This window comes from Poecile atricapillus, chromosome 18 (genome assembly GCF_030490865.1).
Source record: "Poecile atricapillus isolate bPoeAtr1 chromosome 18, bPoeAtr1.hap1, whole genome shotgun sequence".
NCBI lineage: Eukaryota > Metazoa > Chordata > Aves > Passeriformes > Paridae > Poecile > Poecile atricapillus.
In genome coordinates, this window is record NC_081266.1 from 7,557,924 (window position 1) to 7,578,360 (window position 20,437).

Genomic DNA, 20,437 nt, shown 5'->3' on the forward strand with positions numbered 1-20,437 from the left:
CAGAGATGTCTCCTTTATTAAGTTTGATTTACCTTGGCCAATGGGATCAAATGCTCTCTTCTGCAAATTTGTGCTCTACATTCAGCTCTGTCTCGCATACATCAAAAATCCAAAAAAAACCTTCACGACTGTGTGCACTAGGAATAAACTGCGAATGTTTTTTTTTTGCTTCACAAATACATTCTGGATTACTCAAAGTCCTTGTCTGACAGATGCACCAGGCTTATATTGTTATTTACAAAGCAAGCTGTTTTTTTTAAGACAGGATTGCATTTTTGCCCTGTTTTTGTATTGCCTAGCAGGAAAATAGGCAGGAATAGAGTCCTTGAATGGCTCTACATTGTAAATAATACTGGGATGCACTTTCTTATCCTCACTGTGCCTCTAATCCTATCCATGTAAATGAGCAGAATTTTTTTTAAAAAAGACATATATACCAAGCTTAAAAAAAAATTATTTAGTTAGCATGTTTTCTTTAATCTCATTTAATGAGTTGAGTCTTCTATTCAAAGCTAATAGTAAAATGGGAAGATAATGGAATGTTTGGGAAGAATAAAACTCTCATTGGGGTGCTAGTAAGACACAACTGTCAGGTGTGAATCACATATTTTGTGATCAATTCCATAGAAATGGCTCTTTCTACCAAAAATGCAAGGTTTTAGCACACACGTGAAAAAACCTGTTAGTGTAGTATTTTGACATTAGGCATCTAAATTGTATAACAAGAATGAAAGATTAGTTTATTCCATACTGTCCTGAGCTAGCTACAGTACCTACAGAGAATAAATTCAAAGTTATCTGGCTCAATAGCTTTGAAAATCTCTCTGCAGAAATGTTAGGGATGCACTGGATGCTATAAATGGATTTATTTAAATTAGATGTAAAATGTAGTCATTGTTTTCATCCTAATCTTGACATAGCAGTGCTATCACATTTATGAGAGAATGGTCATTACTATTAGCAAACCTGTCAATCAAATGTCAAAGCCTGGCCTTTTCCCTTTTTGTAAGACACAGGGAGGGCAAGGGTGACAGATGAGTCCAACAGATCATCCTGATGAATAATGTTCTGTAGCAAATTCAGAACGACACTTACACAAAATGGTCTATCACAATACCATATGAATCATCTCTCATGTCAATCATAACTGGAACTTTTCAATAAATATGTTTGAGTGGGAGTATGAATTCACTCAAAGGAGCATGAACAATACAGAGGTTATTTTGTTCAGCGAGATTATTTCCAATAACAAGACAAACAAATTTATCACAGGTGAAGAAACAAACAAGAATTTGTCTCAGCATCTGAAATTTCAACCAGACATTAAATTAAACCTATAGAAACTTCAGTTCATATTTATAAAGGTGTTTTCTAATGGACTGAAGATTATTCATTGTTTAACTGTGCTATAGATTTGAACTTTCCCATCAAAACAGGTAACACAAAATAAAAGGAACCTTTTAAGCTGGTAATTTGAACAATTAGTAAACATTAGCTCCTCTGAAAGAGCAGAATATGTTTAATAAAATACAGTTAAATTTGAAAGGCAGCCTTAAAGAGTAAAGGCATAAGGAGTCACATGTTTTTATTACTGGACAGTAAGTGCCTCTAAATGAAACACCCAATGTTCTTCTGTTTCTCATTGAAAAAGTGGCATTTTCCATTTTCTTCTTCCACCACAGGTCACCATAGAAAATCCAGTGCTATTATCCCAGAAGAAATATTTTCCCCTTGGGTTTGTTTTTCTTAACCACTTATCAATTCCACCCGTTTTCAACGACTGGGAACCAAGGAAACGAAAGAATTGAACATATTCCACTGAATAAAGTAACAGCTTGCAGCAAAATGCAGTTCTATCCTTTTCCTAGCTGTAAATTTTGCCACAAGTTGAAATCAGTGACGCTCAGCAGAAGTGTTACACCCCAACTTGAGGCACCTTTAAATAGGTGAAGAACATGTTACAGATTTATGAAGCCCTCCTCATCTCAGCATTCTAGTGATTCACAAAAGGTGACCAGGCACCTACAAAAATTTTCCACAGTGCCCCTGCAAGGAAGTCAGAAGGACATAAAAGTCTTGTCTGAGGCCTTGAATTTTCACTAAGTGACTCAAGGGAGAGAAGACAGTGTAACGAGCAGAGAAGAAAAATGGCAGATATGGACTTTAAGAAAAACAAATTGAAAATGGTTTGTAATGAGCTGAAGAACAGAATTTGTAGAAGGACTAGAAATAAAAAGATAAAGAAATGACAGAAAAAAGAACAGAGCAGAGAAAGGAGGGCACCATAAAAAGAAATTAAAACACAGGAAGAAAACATAATAAATAGATGAAAAGACATGCTTTTAAAGAAAGAAATATATGAGGTTTAGGACAACACAGTCATTGAGAGAAGCACGAGAAATAAGAGCTAGATATCAAATAGTTAAACTGTACATACCTTCATCAATGGGTTCATACTTCATAATAATTTCTAAGGCAGTTGTTTCATTAGCTTCAGTTTGAAATTGTTCTTTTATAAGAAATTTAAGGAGCTGGCTGTCAGGTAGAATTTTGCCATCTGTCGAGTAAGCCTTGAATAGTTCTTCAAATTCAGGCCTGTGTACAAGAGCTCGATAAATTGCTCTGAAGTCGTCCATGCTAATAATATTTCCTGACTGTTTGTCAATAGTTTTCTGAGGGAAAAAAGCAAGCAAAATTTATTAAAAAAAAAAAAAAGAAATTCATGAAACAACATGCAATTATACAAATTATGCACCAAACACTCTTTTATAACTGACCATAAGAGTGAGCATCATAGAAGAATCCTCAGGCAACAGTGACTACAATCAGATTACACTCCTCAACTTTTAGATGACACTTTGTGTGCTACAAATATTTTATGTAAAGTAAAATGGACCATATGACACAATTAGCATCTAAATAAGTGCAATAAATTTAGATTTAATGCATTTTTAATATTCAAACACATTGTTGAAAATCTTTAAAATGCTATGCATTAAAATAAATGTGCAGCATAAAACTTATCAAGTGGAAAATATATTTAGTATAATACCTCTCCAACAGCTATTTACACCATATTGTAAATACTGTCAGTCAAATTTGCACACAAAATCAGCAACCAGTAATCTTAAAAATGAAATAAGGATGACCAAATTACCAAGAAATACAAACCTTTCAACACTTCAATAAACGAAGTTTATTGTTTCACAACAAAACAATATTCAAGTTTGAAGACAAGATATTTTGTAATAACCTATGACACCATGTTCTAATCTTAACAAGCCAGAATGTTTAACTTAGATTAATTATTCACACTTTCAGAATTCTTGAATTGTAAGCTTGTTTTCATACAGCTTACAGAATGTTACCATAGTAATTAATTTCTGTGTTTCAGTATAAAAGTCACTAGAAAAGTTAAAAGGCCACAAAAGAATTTGAGCAGAATAATGCTTTTTTACCATTTCTGCTTTTTACATTTTTCACAGGTTTAACAATTCTATTTTTCCTTTAAAATTTTCTACTTAAAATAAGTAACTGCATATATATATAAATAAGCATAGAAATAAATATATGTCTTGCATATATATAAACATAATATATAAAAATATAAATATTATATATATAATATATAAATATAAATTGCATTTCTATATAAATATAAATATAAATATAAATATAAATATAAATATAAATATAAATATAAATATAAATATAAATATAAATTTATTAAAACATTAATATAATATAATATAATATAATATAATATAATATAATATAATATAATATAATATAATATAATATAATATAATATAATATAACCATAATAAGATATAATATGTAATACATATATTAAGATATAATAGCATATATATAATAATATATAACATATATTCTATTATATAAACTATATACTATATACTACGTATATTAATATTATTTATTAATATATAATATAAAATATAGTATATGCTATATGCTGTATATTGTATATATGTTATATATTAGTTAATTATGTACTGATTAATTAATTAATATCAATATAGAAATATAAATGTTTCTATCATTTTAGCCTGATTTTTGCTTAAAACCTGCCAAATCAAGAGAAATCTTCTGACAAAATTGCTCACAAAAACCACAAATGGCAATCCACTGCCTCAGTGCTTATGACTGTAAACTGATGAAAATTCTCAGTTGTTGGCTCCTTAAACTGAGATGCCAAAGACACCACGTTCCAGCATCCAAACATCCAAACATGGCCCTTACTATGGCTGCTTTGGCTTCCACAGAAATGTCTAGAAGCAGGAAATTGCTTACTTGAGCTCTGGCTGCTCTTTGATCAAGAGATTGGATTACTGCTAAATTAGATTGGTTTTGAAGCCATACCATGAAAGCCAAAAGTTTAAAGATCTGGTGCCAGTTCCTTCCTATGCAGTAAAGTTCTTTCTGCACTTCTGAATAAGTACAATAGGAGTAAAAATATATTAAATAACTGAAACGAGTACAAAATTAAATTTCATGAGGAGTTCTAGTGAAAAAATCTTACAAATGAGTACTTCAGTATTTGCTTTGAGTTTGCAAAAGAGAATAATAATGATCATTATTAACAGAAATCACCAGCAAGAAAATATTTCTGTACAAATGCTAATTATACACATTTCATTACTGCTGAGAAATTCCCCATCTAAGGTTGATTTCTTCCATCCAATTTTTAATGTTCTTAACAATGCTGCAAATTTGCTTATAACCATTAAGCAGGAAAAGAAAATACCAACTTCTTTTGAAAATAAACAGTCTATCAGGACTTGGAGGATGTTCACTTAGTTACTGGCACAAAGAGAAGCTGGACAAAAAAGTAAAGTTTCTATTTTAGCTGCCTCCTGGTGAAATACAGGCAATAATACTACACAAAGAACTCTTCAAATTAAAGTGATAAAAATCATGTCACTATAAAAAGATATTGTAAATTTTTGGGGTAGATTTTTATCATTCCTATTTTTATTAATGCATATCAAATTTTTGCTGTTCAGAAAAAGAAGAGACAAAGTCTTGAGAGAAATTAGATGAAAATTTATTATTCCTTAAAACCTTAATGTTCATAATTCTGATACTGCTCAAAAGAGTATTACAGTAAAATAAGCTCAAAGAGAACAGAGAAGAAAAAAAGCTGATTATTCCTTAAAATTAGCTTTCTATAAAATGTATTTTGCTATGTAGAACCATTAGATTAACTGCTGATGTGCAGTTAATTACAAAGATGTCAGTAACATCCAGAATGCTTTGGATTTTTACATATTGTTTCGCTGATGAAATATTTGAACCCCCCAAACTACTGAACCCCTGTAAATCTTTCTCAAATAGCATAGGGCACCTAACAGTACTGCTATAAATAACTAGATCAGGCTATTGGGTATAATATGTTGTTAAATACAACTAGATCAGACTTCTTCTTTGCAGGTCACTTCCCTCAAATCTCCTTTTCTCTTCCCACAGCTGACCATCTCTCACATTCCTGCCAGAAACCAAAGTAGGGGGAAGATAGAGGAAACAACGAGAAATATCTTTAAGTTCTCAAGAGATCCTCTAGCTTTGAAACTTTCTCCATGCAGTGAAAGTTCAAAAAACCACAGGAAGCCTCTTCAGCCAGCGTTGAGCTCATGCTGCTGGTTCTACCTTGGTTTGAGAAGGCAAACAATGAGAGAGGAAGACAGGGTGAGGAAAGCTTAGTGCCTTCCTTCTTATGACCTTTCTGACTTGCCATAGTTAATTGTCTCTGCCAAATCAGGACAAAATTTGCCAGCTGGTTGCAACATTCTCAAAAGAATCATATCTATAAAGGTGAAAGTAAGTAAATATACATGTATTTATATAAATATATATATATATTTATATATATATATACACACTTGTTTTCATTCCCTTAGGGAAAAAGCATTACCAGACAGATGGGGTTTTTTGGGGGGGAAATGATGTAAAGGGAAAATCTTAGATATTTTGAGTCATTACATGAAGAAAATATGTATCCAGTACTCATTTGTTAGTATTTGCTCACTGAGACAAGATCTGCTTGGCAGTAGTTTGCTTGCCTACACTAAATGAACTTAAGTCCAGCTTCTAGCTGTATCATGTCATCTTCACAGAAATATCTTTAAAACTGCCACCTCTCAAGGCCAAATCCATTCCCAGGGAGTTAGAGAGCGATTCCCATCCATTCAGGCACACCTCTTAAATATTACAGGAGAGGTATAGTGGAGAAAGGAATGAATGTGTGCTGGATCTAAAGCCTGGACAGCTCAGAGAAATCCCAATTGTCCTCCTGGAAAGAGGATTTTGAGAAGATTGCTCTCATGGCTCTGTCCAGAATCAGACAGACATGTCTGGGCTCATTAGCTTGACCAGAGAAGCTGAATAGGATGAAACCAGAATGCTTTAACTTTTCTCAAGCGCAGACATGTTACAAAAAAAAACCTGGGAATCCAAACCAACATATTTTCCATCTTACACTAATTTGTTGTGGAGAAAAGACAGAGTTATGTGGGTGTCAGTCTCTCCGAGTAACAAGCAGTAGGACAAGCAGGAGTGGACTCAAGTTGTGCCAGGCTATTAGGAAAAATTTCTTCACTGAAAGTGTTGTCAAGCATTGGAACAGGCTGTCCAGGGAAGTGTCTGTGTCACCATTCCTCGAAAGTACTTAAATGCTTGCAGATGTGGTGCTTAGGGACAAGTTGCAGAGGTGGACTTTTCAATGTATTAATGGTTGGACTCAGTGATCTTAGAGATACCTTCCAATCTAAAGGCTCATGATTCAAATTCAAACCCTGGGTTATCTATTTTACACAGACATGAAAGACCTGGAGGAGGAAAATTCTTTGCTGATTTTGCACACCACACTAGCTTGAAATACATTTCCCAAAAAATTAACTTGAAAAAAATCAGCAAACATATGATGTGTGTAACTGAACTTCTAAACCATTCATTGCTTAATGGACATACACCTTACCTTGAAAATATGTTTTAAATGGTCTTCATCAAATTTTATTTGCATTTTTTCAAGCAGCCTCCTGCAGCCCTCTAAATCAACATTCCCATTCTTGAAATCATTCTGAATTGTATTCCAAAACCACGTATGAGACGTCAGGTTAAGGAAGATTCTGGCCAATTAAATTGCCTTTTAATGGAGGGGATGAGGGGGAAAAGTTTAATTTCATTAAACCTAAGAAGATTGTGCTTCCCTTTCTTCATACTCTAGAACATCCTTGCATTCTGCCCTCTGAGAATGCAGCAGGCCCCAAGGTGTGCAGGAAGAGATTTCTGCTCTGTCCTCAAAGTCCCAGAGAGCAGTGACAGAAGGGCCGAAGGGAGGGTGTGATCAAGGGGTGGTCAGGGTGCAAAAAGGGCTGCAGTGAGAGGAGGGAAACGTGGGGAAGCCGAGGGGATTCAGCAGGCTCAGGGAATGGTGGGGAGTGCCAAGAAACACCAGGGAACGAGTGCTCCCAGCACTGTGCCCACCCAAACATTATCAACCGGCCCTGGCTGACAGGACTGGCTGCCCCAGGCCCTCCAGGGCATCCCCTGTGTGCCCAGGCCTGAGGGGAAAGGGCCATGTCAGGGGCATCCCAATGGCAGCTGTCACAGGGCAGGGAGAGCAGAGGAAGAGGAGAAGGTAGAAGAAGAAAAGGATATCTGTTCTCATCCATGGTGGCTGTGCACCGCCTGCTCCAGGCCCCTCACTGCAGTGGCATAGCCGAGATCTCACTTGGGCTCACAGTGGGCTCCTCATGCCACTGTGACCTGACAGAATGGCATGGAATGTTCACTCCCCCATCCTTCCAGTGTCGCTCCAGTGTTGCTCTGGTGATGTCACAAACTGCAGGCGCCCAGCACAGGCCCCTTCCTGCCCCCGCTCCACCACCCTGCCACCATCCTGTGCCTTTTCCTTCCAGCACAAAGTGTCCCCAGGCCCTGCCCCTGTCTCCCACCCATTGCTCCACCACCCTGCCACCATCCTGTGCCTTTTCCTTCCAGCACAAAGCGTCTCCAGGCCCTGCCCGTCTCCCACCCTTAGGATATCCCACACCCACAGCACGTCTGCTGGCAGGAGCTGTGTGGGGCAGAGCAGGCCTTTTGCAGCCAGCCGTGCCAATGTCCTCCAGGGGAGCTTGGCCAGCTTGGCCGAGGTCTCTCTGTCCCGGTCCGAGGTGACAAGCTGGTGAGGCAGAGGCTGCCAGCACAACATCTTCCCCCAGATAACCAGGAGCACTGTGCTACCAACCCACTGCAGAGACCTGGGGGGAAATCCCTTCTTTGGGCCTTGGGGAACCAGCTGGCTTCACGGCACAGGGTGATGGTGGATGTTGAGAGTTGTGGGATGCCACCCCAAAGTGCTGGGAGGCCACCCAAGCTCCCACTTTCCTGCTGGGAACTTCTCTGTCCTCAAAACCAGCCTGGGCAAGAGCAGCTGTCCATGTCCTGCTTTGAGGCACACCAGTATCAGCCTTCAAATCACTGGGACAGCCCTTGGAAATCAGGCTGGACTTACACCCTGACTCCATTTCCCACTCGTTTTACAGGAATTCTTCCCCAGGCAAACTGCTTCGAAGTTGCCAGCTTCCGTGTAGCTGTCAGCAAGCCTGAGTGAGACTCGAAATGTGACAGACCAAAGGCAGTTTGCCACAGATTTTATGAAACTTGTGAAAGCTGAGGACACCAAGTTTTGTATTGACATTCTGGAAAACATTCAGGTTTTGTCAGAGGATGTATGGGACGAAAATCTGTCGAGGAATTCCCTGTTACTCACACTTTTATGAAGTGGAATAAACTATGGAACAATCAGCATCTGAACACCAAGGTCTCCAGTGCTGAAGTGCCTCAATGCTTACTGAAATACCAGCTTTGATACGATGGCCTAAATAAAAAATGGGGGAAAAAAGACAAAATGGAGTTATTTAATTGATTTATTTCTGGATCACTCAGGAGAGTACAGAGACTTCCATCAGTCAATCACCACTTTAAAAATACTTCAGGTCTGCGGTGACTGGAAATAATTTGGTTTTTTTTTTCACTTTCTTCATGTACTTTTCAAGTACTTTACCAGGGATGGTCAAGATGTCAAAGGCAGCACAGTGCTCCAGCTGAGATAGCAAGCAAATTCTTACTTTCCTTCGCAGTTTTAACCAAAATTATATTCACTTTTGTAATTTCACACCAAATGAAGCATTGATTATAAGGAATCTAGTAAGGAAGATCAGCAAAGACATTGGGACATTATATCTAGATTTTTTTTTTCATTGCTACTGAAACCTTGTAAATTCAGCCTTCAGGCTTTGCTTGTGCATATATCTCTGAATCCCTTATATAGATACATGAACAAAGAGAAGATCAGGACACTGGAGGAATAAATTTCTTATAGCTAGTGCAGAAGATATTTCAGGACTGACCAGGGATGTAGGCTGGGTGTTGCAGCATTAAAGAATAAAGAAATGCTATTCCTCTCTCCCAGTATTTATTACAAAGGTCAAAGGAATGCATGTGATTTTGGTTTACTTTCAAACTATGATAGTGATTCTTTCCTAACATTTATCACAGATTATTACAAATGCCTACCATCCTTGCTGTTTTCTGTAAACATAACTTTTAATTAGAGTTTCAACAGAAACAAAGTTTAATTGCAAGAACTACTGTAAATACTACACTTTAAAAAAAAAAGGTGTAAACATTCAAGCATTATTCTTGCACATATTAGATGTTTTCATTGTAAGCATAAGATTTTGCTGTTGTTCATCACAGCTGGTGGGAATTGCAGTGCCACATGGGTCAAACACACCCTTTTGTAAATACTCATTTGTGGCTTTATAGATTCACTGCTGACTGACCATGATTGCTCTCATTGTCTTGGTTTTAAAATGTCATAAAGAACTATGCATTGATATGGTTTCAAGGAGAAAAAACTGTGCAAAAATGGGCATCTTCAGATTACTCTTCTGATGACAAATGAAGATTTTGCATACTTACTGCCCTCTGATTTGGGAGGTTCCTTTCTCTATGTATCTGGATATGATAATAAATATCCCAGAGAAACCAATGCAGTTGAATAGAGAGAAAGATGGAGCACAGAGAGCATTTTCTGTGCTCCCTCCGTTCTTCAAAGAGAGCTGCATTACCTTTGGGTCATTCTCTTTTCACCCCACAGCTGCTACTGAGATCCATCCAACACCAATCCAACCCTTTAGTGCCTATTTCCTGCTGGAGACCATTCAATGAACAAGCAGCTGTCTTTACATGAAATTTGGTTGAATAAGTGATTATTTCTTTATTGAAAGTAGAAGTAATTTTATTAAAAATGTTATACAATCCAGGGCTGCTATAGTGAAGATGGCTTATTGGGAGTGTAGTTTATATCTTTATATCTGCAGTACCAGAAAATAGACAAAATTTTGGCCATAGATGTAAGTGCTCACAGAAACAGATATAACACTAGAAATTCTGGATTGGAAAAAAATCACTTTTTCACAAATATTGAGCATGAACAAATAATAAGGAACAACAAAGAATGATGAAAAAGATGGAACAGTTAAATGACTTTCAGTTTCAAGATTTATTCCACCAGATCAATCCCTTATGAGATATGATTTTGCAATACATTGTTTTGTTCTGTAGAATTAAATTCTGTCAACTTTAAAATGCTGTTTCTATATAGAAAAACTGTAGCAAAGAGTGCAATAATAAAAAGCATTTAATATTGTAGTATCAGTCTATCAGCCTACCTTTATGAACTTCTCATTTTCTTTCAATTTCTTTTCTCTAGAAAAGAGGGGATCTATGAAACCAGAATTTGTAACAAAAGCTGCTCAGAAGGATGAAATTTCAGCAGAATAAATGTTCTGATGTCACTGAAAATGCCTACTCATTTTTAGCAATGCTATGAAATTAATTTGAAGAAGGTAATTACAAAACAGGCTTTGCCAATTTTCCCTCTACATTCTCCAGGATGGGCTTTGATTTATTTTATTTTATTTTATTTTATTTTATTTTATTTTATTTTATTTTATTTTATTTTATTTTATTTTATTTTATTTTATTTATTTATTTTTTTTTTATTTTTGGAAAGTGGAAATTTGAGAAAGAATAAAGATTATGAGAAGAAACTAAAGGTGTACAACTCCATGGAAAACTTCACTGAACTTTTATTTATACATTTTTATGGCTCTGAATGTCTTTGAGACTTAGTTGCAACTGCTCCCTTTTTTGTCTGTAAGTGATTTTTTGTTGCTTAGGGAATATGCCAACTTTCATTATTTTTATTCCTGAAATTGCCTCCTGTTCTCTCTAATGCTTTGAAAACCATTCACATTCTTATAGCTGCTTGTGAACCCCTCTCTTTTATTTTTTTTTTCAGTTCCCTGTATTTTAAAATTTAATGAAGGATTGACATGTATAATATATGCATATTTATATACACAACAAAAACAAAAATTCAAGTTTTCCACTGCAGTAAGGAGTTCAGAACACCTTTTTTTCAGAACACAAATTTCAATTCTTCAAGAATGTCTCGGGCCCTTCTCTAGTTAGGATGTGATTAAAAATGTATTTTTGTAGTCTCTACAGGGGAGGCATTGGAGATGGATTCATATTCTGAGATTCCATTCCAAGCATCATAAACTCAGCAGTGCTGGTATCCAGGCTGCCTGGAAAAATATTATGGCAGCTGCATGTACACACTGTGTTATTTCTAATTCATTCGAGTTCCCTTCCTTAGGATAAATGGCAATTACAGCGGCTCTCTGGCTGTCAGTAGTACATGACACCACTGTCATTGTGTCTGCTGAGCAGTTATTTTAGTCTCTGTTCGCTCCAGAGGTTACACATTTGGTTTCTTCAGAAAAATACACCCAGTGTGGCTTATTCATTAGAACAGCCTCATGCTGCCTCCTGTGCTGAGCCACAGAGCAAAGGCTGAGCAGAGGGAGTTGCATTTCTTGCTGCCACCGCCCTGGCTGTAAGAGCTCTGGGGCACATGTGGGGAGGAGAGGACAAGAGCAGGACAGGGAGTGCCCAGGTGTCAGCTGAGGATGAAAGGGACAGGTGGGAACCCTCCTGCTACCCAGGGGAACAGTCCTGGTACTCCCTGAAAAGCCTCCTGTGGCAGTGCATGACCCTGGCGCGTGGTGGCTCTTCTTACGTTCTCATCATCCTTTCCCACTGCCTCTGCTTCTCAGAAGATGTGTTTCTATTTAAAGAATTAATTACCACTCTATTGTCTTGTCTTGTGTTGTTATGTCACCCTGCAGCAGGTTCAGGGCTGCTGTGTCAGTGACAGATCCCAAGGTGCAGGATGGAGAGCAGCACTTCTCTGTCTCAGGTCTCTGTTTTAACAGGGAGCAGGGAGAGCAGAGCCCAGCTCATGAGACATCCTTGTTGTGTTGTAAGCCTTGCAGGATTGAGTTCTTACTTTTTTGGGTAAATTGTGGTTGTAATACAGCTTTGGTCTAGTTAAATGTAGCCCTATTTGCCTGAATAAAACCAGGCAACTTCACACGGGCAGTGTCTGGGCTGTCCTCGCTGACCAGGTGGTGCAAAATGGCTCAAGCCCAGCTCCTCATCCCCTGCTCAGGTGAAACACCACAAAATAAGGAGGTCAGATGGATATTGAGGAGAGGTTTTGCTCACCATTACCTGATTTACAGTGGTAAAAGGCATCTTTTCCCTGCTGTGATTCCCTGCTGTCTCTGCAGGGCAGGTAAACCACATTACCAGCTTCAAGGACACACCTTTCTGGCACTGAAGACAGCTGCCTCAGTGCCTCCAGCAGAAAGATGGAGCAGGATTTGCTTAGTCATTTCTTCCACGTTATGAGACTGATTCTTCTTGCTTGGAAAATGAAAAATAGCTTTTTTCAGTGGGAATTGTATCAGACTCCTAAAGTGCATCTTAGTAGAAAAATCTATGAAAGCAATGGGTTGCATGAAAACCAACTTGGAATACATAAAGTAGAGAAAGAGGAAGAGAGAATTTATATGTGATGTTGTTTCTCTAACTTGTTTTGGAGCTGGTCAGGAAACTTGCTCTTTTTTCCCTTTGTTATTTTTCCCTTTCTCTTGGAAACTGGAGGAAAAAAAAAATAAAATCCAGTGTTTTTGACCAGACAGAACTGCAACAATAGTGAATAGTGTCATCAGTGACTGCCAAAAAAAAAACACCCCAATTATTTGTCACTCAAGCATTAATTTGCCACTAAATGTCAGACTGATGGCAATTAGTAAACAGAAAATCTCACTGGCAGTTAACAAACAGGAAGGAAAATGAGCACTGCATGTCAGACCACTTTCTTCCATCACACTCCTTATCTGTGTTTTTTAATTTCATCCCTGATTTAAGCATGGAGCAGGTTTTAATATGTTAGCTAACATGTATTTCAATATTTTACAGATCTGCTTCCTCTAAGTTGTTAACTAAAAATAATCAAGCTGTCTGGCCTTTTTTAGGTCCTCAGTCAGCTGGTCACAATCCTGGAGTACAATTGGTCATATCCTATGAGAACAGCCGTCTGACAATAATGCTGAAACACATGAGGAACCTTGTGAGTATTTTTATCAGAATGTGTAACCTGTAAGTCCTTGCATTTGCAGAGTACTGTGAAAACATTAATCTTCAAACAGCCTTTCTGGGAGAACTAATTTCAACTCAAAGTAGTGATAGTGCTGCTCTGTCATGATTTAACAATTGGTTTTTCCCTTTGAGATCACTCAGTATGGTTACAGGTGTGAGACAGATACAGAAACTGGGTTTCCTTAATGGCTGGTAATGGCCTTTTCCAAGAAAACCAATTTTGATACTGTTTTGGCCCTCTCAGCAGACACATTTTGATAGCAGTCAGACATAAGGCATGGTGCAGCAGCATGACTTTTTGCAGCACCTCAGCCTGGAGCTCTGGGTTGATTATCCAGACATTGCTTTCTAGTCCAGCCTGTCTATGAAGAGGGAAGAGCTCAGCAGAGGGAGCAGTGGTGAATTTTAAGGAGCAATGTCATTTGGAGGTGTGATGCTCAGCTTTGTAACACTGTCAGGAGGCTGAGAGGTAAATGTTGAGTGCTCCTGGAGCCAGGCTACGGGAGGGGAAGCTGGCAGTGCTCCTGCAGCACAGAATTCCTGCAGGTGGAATTGGCTGCTGAGGGTGACTTCAGAGATGGAGCTGGGGCTGTGTGTGAAGTGTGATCTCTCGGTGCAGGAGCGTGTCAGCTGCTCCATAATGAATTCCCTGCCTAGATGTGCTCTCGAATTCCCATGGCTCACGTCTCCAGCAATATCTGTGGCAAGAGAGCCTTTACTTGTCTAGCCTGGGGATTAGAGCAGTTATGAGCTATTGTGGGTTCTCAGGGCATACTCTATTCCACCTCCATCCCAAACTGGATTACAATCCTTTTCCTAAATGGGGCCAGATTGAGGGGCTTATGTGGGCACCAGCCAGAAATAAAATGAGGCTGATGGTTTAATTAGTGGGATGAAGCACATGAGGCTTACATAGCTCTGACTGTTTTCTGCTGGCCACTCTGGCTTCTCATTTGCAATTCAAGCATCTCCATTCTGGTCTGTAACATTCAATACTTCTCTGTCCTGAGGCTTGTTTTCTGTGTCCTGTGTGTCACTTTGACAGGTGAGATCAGCCTCTGCTGACAGGCCCAATTTATACAAACTTTACCTTCAGGATGTAGCATAAGACCCTCTTTATTTTTTGTGTTGAGCTTTCTAAATCTAAGTGACTTTGATAAACTTCTGATAAAGTTCTAATTGGTGAGAGGGGCATATCAAAGTGATTGCCATGCTGATGATATCATTGAGATTTCAAGCAGGTGGTGTGGAGATGCACACAATTTGCAGGTGTTGGAATTAGTCTTTGTTTCTCCTTGTTTCCATCTTTGTAAATGTGTAGGTTCCTAACTGTGTTCTTAGGAAGTTCTGGTCATTTAATTAAATGAAAGTAAATTACAGCATAGATAGCTGTGTAGTGCAAACATAAAATCCAGGGTTCAGTTCACTTCATTATGGAAAGGGTGCTGTGGATAGACAGGGAAAGCCGATCGGAAGATCTCGCGTTGTACGCGAAGATAGGGCCCCTCCTTCTACAATGTTCTATAACCCATAATACTACGGTGATTACGTCATCATATCTCGGTGCTATAAAAACCTAGCTCACCGGAAATAACGGCTTTTTCACCGTCCACCAGATTGGTGTTAGCGCGTGATTTGCCAGACAGGCCTGTAAGTTCAGCCGTCGTGTCACCCACGAACCGGGTCGCTACGCCTCACCCCGAGGCGACAAGTGCTGCCGAAACCCGGGACCGCTCCCCGATACACGCGGGTTCGAGCGGCCGGAGTTCAGGAGTCTCGCCGGACGCTGAGTGACGGCTGGAGCGGCAGGACCGACTCCAGCGGGGAGGACGCTCCCGTACCGCCGAGATGCAGTCGATCAGCAAGGTAGATTCGCAGCTGCATAAGCAGAGCGGTATAGACTGCAAAAAATCAAGGAATTTTGAATGCGTGGTTGTCAGATTGTTAGAATCGTGTTACCGATGATCCCGTAGATATTATTCTCCCAGATTGCTGGGATAGGTGTTCCGAGGCGCTCACAAATGACGTCTTGCGCATTAAGTCCAGCAAGTGCCTTAAAAGCTGGGTGAGAGTTACGCAAGCGCTGAGAAAAGCGCTTCACGAGCAGAAAGTTTGCAAGGCAGCTCAGAGCTGTTTAAGGGTTACACCACGGGTGGGGGTAGGAGCTGCCACTCAGACCACGTGTATTGATTACCCCACCGATTTTAACGAGCCATCTAATGATGACGGCCGACCCAAGTCGCCGTCCCGCCTGCCCGGTCCTAATGCAGGTTTGGCCGCGGAACACACTTTGCCGCCGGGGCGTACCGATGCCACGGAGCCACGGGGCGCACCCGACACCGCGGGCCCTGGAGATGTCGGGGAAAGGCCCCCGCCATATGCGCCGCGAAATGGCGCCGGGGACACGAGCAAGGGGCGGAGCGAAGGGTGCCTAACACACGCGGACATACGCGATCGGGAGTCTAAGGGGAGGCGGGCGGACAGCGCCGAGAGTGAAGGGGAGGAGAGCTCACGGTCCAACCGGAGAGCATGCTCTAGAGTGTCTCTAGTAAGGAAAAGAGCCCGCTGGAAGGAAGGCGGAGAAAGGGAGGGGACAAACCCGTCCCTGGAAAAGGGAGAGGGCGAAGCCCAACAAAAAGGCACCGCAGCCTGGAAACCTCGAGTCAGTCAACTTCCGGCACTGATCCAGACACCGGTCAGAGCAAGCGGTCAAATGACGAGCCCACAGCGCAGGCTTGCAACCGCAGTAAACTAAGCCCTTGTATTTACACCCAAGGCTTTGGCTCCTCTGCTGACTCTGTTGGGAGATCCACGTCCCTTGTAGAGGGAATTCCCTGAAGGGAATTTGCCCATTCACGTGGGGTGTCCTAGAGAAAAAAACCTTTGGATCCGTCACATCCACACGTGCCAGATTTGCTGCTGATGCACAACTCTCACCCCTGGATCAGCTTCAGAGTGTCCTCTCCCTCACTGCTGCAACATTTCAGTCATGTGTGAAAAAAGCCAGTCCTGACTGAGGGAAACTCTACCAAAATTTCTGCAAAGACAAACAACGGAGAACAGCCCTATGGATTTTGTGACTGGAAAGGACCATTAATCTGATCTAACCCTCTGCAAAGTAAAAGCTGTATTTTTTCACTAAGGCAATACTTGCAGCCAAGGAAACTGTTTGAACACAGAGATGTTAAGACTGGTTGGTAATGTTTGCCTACAGTTTAAGGCTGTGGGTGCACAATGAAGACAAGTTCTGTTAAACAGATATTTAGAAGATACTAAAAATGTTTCAGTCTCAAGATTTCCCTCAGCAATTCATAGGTTCATTTGAATCCTGAGATTCTGTAAGTCAGATGGCTCACTGCTTCTGCTTATGATTTGAATGGCATCACCACGATTGCTGAGGAAAATAACTTTAAATTCCATTTTCAAATATAGAAAAGCCATGATGCCAATAAAATGCAATTTTCCAAGCGTGTATTACATAACTTGAAGTCAGCTTATTGGGGCACTGCTCGCTCCTCTCAAATACAAACAGTGCAACACTGGGCACTTTATGCATAGGGTTTACAGTCAATATTGCCTTAATAAAGTGAGGCTGGGCTAGAAGGAAACATTTGTGTAGGGGTGAAAACCCTGGAGGCCTGGAGATTTTGCCTCTGGAGTCATGGAGGATGTGGCAGGTGGAGGGGTGAGACAGGGCAGGTTTATTTTTTAAAGACAATAGCACAGTACCTGGCAAAGTGCACTGAATGGTCTTAGGAGGAATATAAAGGAGCCCCAGAGGAGGTTTTTTTTTGCCTCTGAAAGAATTTGTTAGCTTAGAACAAGAATAGTCCGACTGTGGCAGCACAATACCCAGAAAAGCAGCAGTAGGCAGGAACAGAACACAGGGGGAATGCTGCTCTACTGTAAAAATGTAGGCTTGTGCAGATGTGGAGATGAATTTCTGAACACTGAAATACATGTAGGTTTTGAACTTGAACAAGTCCAGTTCTGTTCACCTTCATTAACCAACACAGAGAGTGGGAGCTATCCAGAGCCCACCAGGTCTCACACAGGGCTGGCTATGGGCTGGTTTAGCTCCTCACAGGCAGAAACAGCCAGGCTTCCTACTGCTGGGCTTGCTCACTCCTCAAAAAATACCAGAGACAAGAGAAACAGCCATTGCTGACATCCAGAGAGAGGTTTCTAGCATATTTCCTTGCCTGCTTCACGGAGAAGAAAAGGGAACAGTGGCTCAGCATTGGCTCAGGAGGAAGCCTGTTTTTGCCACTGACTTCATTGCCATGACTTCAGGCATGCCCTGTTTTCCTAGATAAGCAGCTAAACTTTCAATCCTCACTGATAAACATTTTTGCCCATTACTTCTTGTGGACAGAGTAACTCCTCAGGGGTAGAGGGGAGGAGAAACAAAGCCAAGTTATCCTGAACGTCATGCCAGTAAATGTAAAATGTTACTAGAATTCAGGAAAGCGTGCGTGGGCGATGAATTCAGAACCAATTTTACAGGGGGAAAATTTGCTGCAAGAAAAATAAACTCCTACAGTTCTGTGCAAAAGTACTTCCAGCTTTCCTTTTATAAAAGCTCTGAAGCTGTCATGTACCACTCCTGGTGATTAATGATTCTGGGATAGCTGATATGTGGGTGACAAATGAGTAATCAGCTTTAGGCTTACACAGACATCCAGCCTCTTTCCATTTCGTGTCCCATGCCGTGAGAGTAGAAATTGCTTTCAAAAATGTTTGTGAGATGCGATGGTTTAAATGTGCTGGGACGAAAGGTGGAAGCCAATCTTTCCCCAATCCAAAGGGATGAAGTCTAAGCCTGCAGCACAGGGCTATAGGGATGTTCCCACCTACAGTACAGGTGGATTCTCTGCTGCCTTTTCTGGGATTTCTTTCAGCTTGAGCTGGGAAAGGGTTGGAGATCGTTGTTCAGTCTTAGCTGGTTCCCATCGTTCCTCTCATGGGCTCCCTAACTTTTACACTTTATGATTATCCTGATATAGATTTAAATGGAAAATATAGAATACCTGCCAACAACGCAGTGCCTGCCAGTGAAATAAAAAGCCACATTATCCTTTCAGAATATTATGAATGTGTACTGCTTTCCTTACTGCAGCCAACAGGGATGGGAATGGAGGTGCACAGGTAGGCAAGGCAGGGATGGAAAACAAGTGGGAAAAATATCACTTTGAGCTGAACAAAGTTATCCAGAGAGTATCAGTAACAGAATTAAATCAGCAGCTTGGCTGACAGAGGGGAGGTAACATTCAGGTGAAGTTCTCCTTAGTCTGGCACAGGAAAACAAAACAAAAAGCCATAGGAAAAAAGCTCTCATACTAACTATAGCTTATAAAGCATTTGTATTTAATTTTATATTCATAGAAAATTCTTTTGAAGTGAAAGGAAATTAGCTCTGATAAGCTATGTTCTCCTTGAGACTCAAAATTAGCTGAACACCTCTAAACAAAGGGTACTACAACTCAGCAGTAGTTTAAATTGGAAAGAGATGAGGTCTGTTCTTGTGGCACAGGGATTACTGTTGGATTCAAACATATTTGTTTTGAAAGGTGTTTGACAAATATGTTGTACAGAAAGTTCTGTTATTATTTCTTGTTAAACACTTTAATCTGTCACAGTCACAGTACTGCCTCAGCTCTAAATTCTAACTGCTCATTTTTAAATAAGTAATTCCCTACATAGTTGATATGTGTTGAATAAGAAAAAAAAAAAAAAAGACAAGACAACAAACAGTGAGTTCTGTTTAATGATAGGAGTGATCTGGGAGATGAAGGTGAACAAAAATTAGATTTGCCACTGGTTGCAAATGAAGAAAACATTAAAAATAATAGTGCAGACAGAGCAAGATCAAGAGAATAAAAATAATTTCCAGAACCCTACGACCGGCTTAGACAAATGAAAAATATTTCCTCAGGGAGGGAGAGATCTATATCCCAGAGAAATGGGAAGATAAAACAAGCCCATGGTGAGACATGAGGTTGCTACAAGAGATGCCAATGAGAAAGGCCAGATCCTGGTGTCATGGGGCAGAAATGAAGTAGTTCATCTTTATAAGGCTTTGATAATAAACTATTTCTCTCAGGATGTTTTCTTAACTAGAATACAAGTTCAAAGAACAGTTCTCAGTAGGGTTGCTGGGGAGTGATTGATTCTTCAGGAGTGATTTATTGTTACTAAAACTTAGTTAAGGACAGACTAACAAGGACACGAGTCAATTGTGCAAATATTTAAGGGAGAAGACAGGAAGGTTCAAGAGGAATTATTTAGAACATTGAGCAAGAGCGTAAGTAGAAGTAATGAGAGCTAATTAAGGAGCAGAAATTGCAAGCCTCATATAATGAAATGCTTTCTTACACAGGGAGATGGCATGCTGTAGAATAATTGAAGGAAAAGTGCAGAGAGATTGTACAGTTGGAGAAATTAAAGATAGGCACATACAGACTTTTGTAACTAATTAAGAAATTGAGAAGAAAAATAGTGCAGAATGAAGACACAGATCACAATCTCACTGTTTCTTTACACATTTTTATATTCACTTACTATCTGGGCCCAGGCAAGGAGAGAAAAGAATTTGTATGTGGCAGAGAGATAGAAACAGAACAACAGCCTCTGCTTGTGTTTCTTTTCTCAAAGGCTAATTTATTTTCATGCCCTCTAACAGGCAGCAGTGCTCTTAATCCTGAGTGATTTCAAAAAGAAAGTGAAACGGGGATTTGTCTAAAGTATTTGTTCTCCTTTGTGTTTTATTCAAAAGAAGAAATTCTGGGATCTATGTTTCTAAGGGTCAAAACAAGATCATTCTTATCTCAGCCAG

The 20,437-nt window shown here is 39.8% G+C and overlaps 2 protein-coding genes across 2 annotated transcripts in view; one reads left to right on the top strand and one right to left on the bottom strand.

Moving 5' to 3' along the window:
• LOC131586062 (1-phosphatidylinositol 4,5-bisphosphate phosphodiesterase zeta-1-like) overlaps positions 1 to 8,233 on the bottom strand; it is a 48,367-nt gene extending 40,134 nt beyond the window's left edge. Inside the window, exons 1-3 of the mRNA XM_058852800.1 lie at positions 8,079 to 8,233; positions 6,998 to 7,148; positions 2,438 to 2,672 (exon numbers count right to left, since the gene is read on the bottom strand). Coding sequence (XP_058708783.1) covers positions 2,438 to 2,672; positions 6,998 to 7,148; positions 8,079 to 8,233 — 541 coding nt within the window. The remainder of the gene's footprint in view (positions 1 to 2,437; positions 2,673 to 6,997; positions 7,149 to 8,078) is intronic.
• Positions 8,234 to 8,348: 115 nt separating this feature from the next.
• On the top strand, positions 8,349 to 8,893 carry LOC131586063 (F-actin-capping protein subunit alpha-3-like). The gene is given in 4 exon segments (XM_058852801.1): positions 8,349 to 8,448; positions 8,451 to 8,625; positions 8,627 to 8,775; positions 8,778 to 8,893. Coding segments are annotated over 4 exon segments (540 nt in total).
• Positions 8,894 to 20,437: the final 11,544 nt, after the last annotated feature.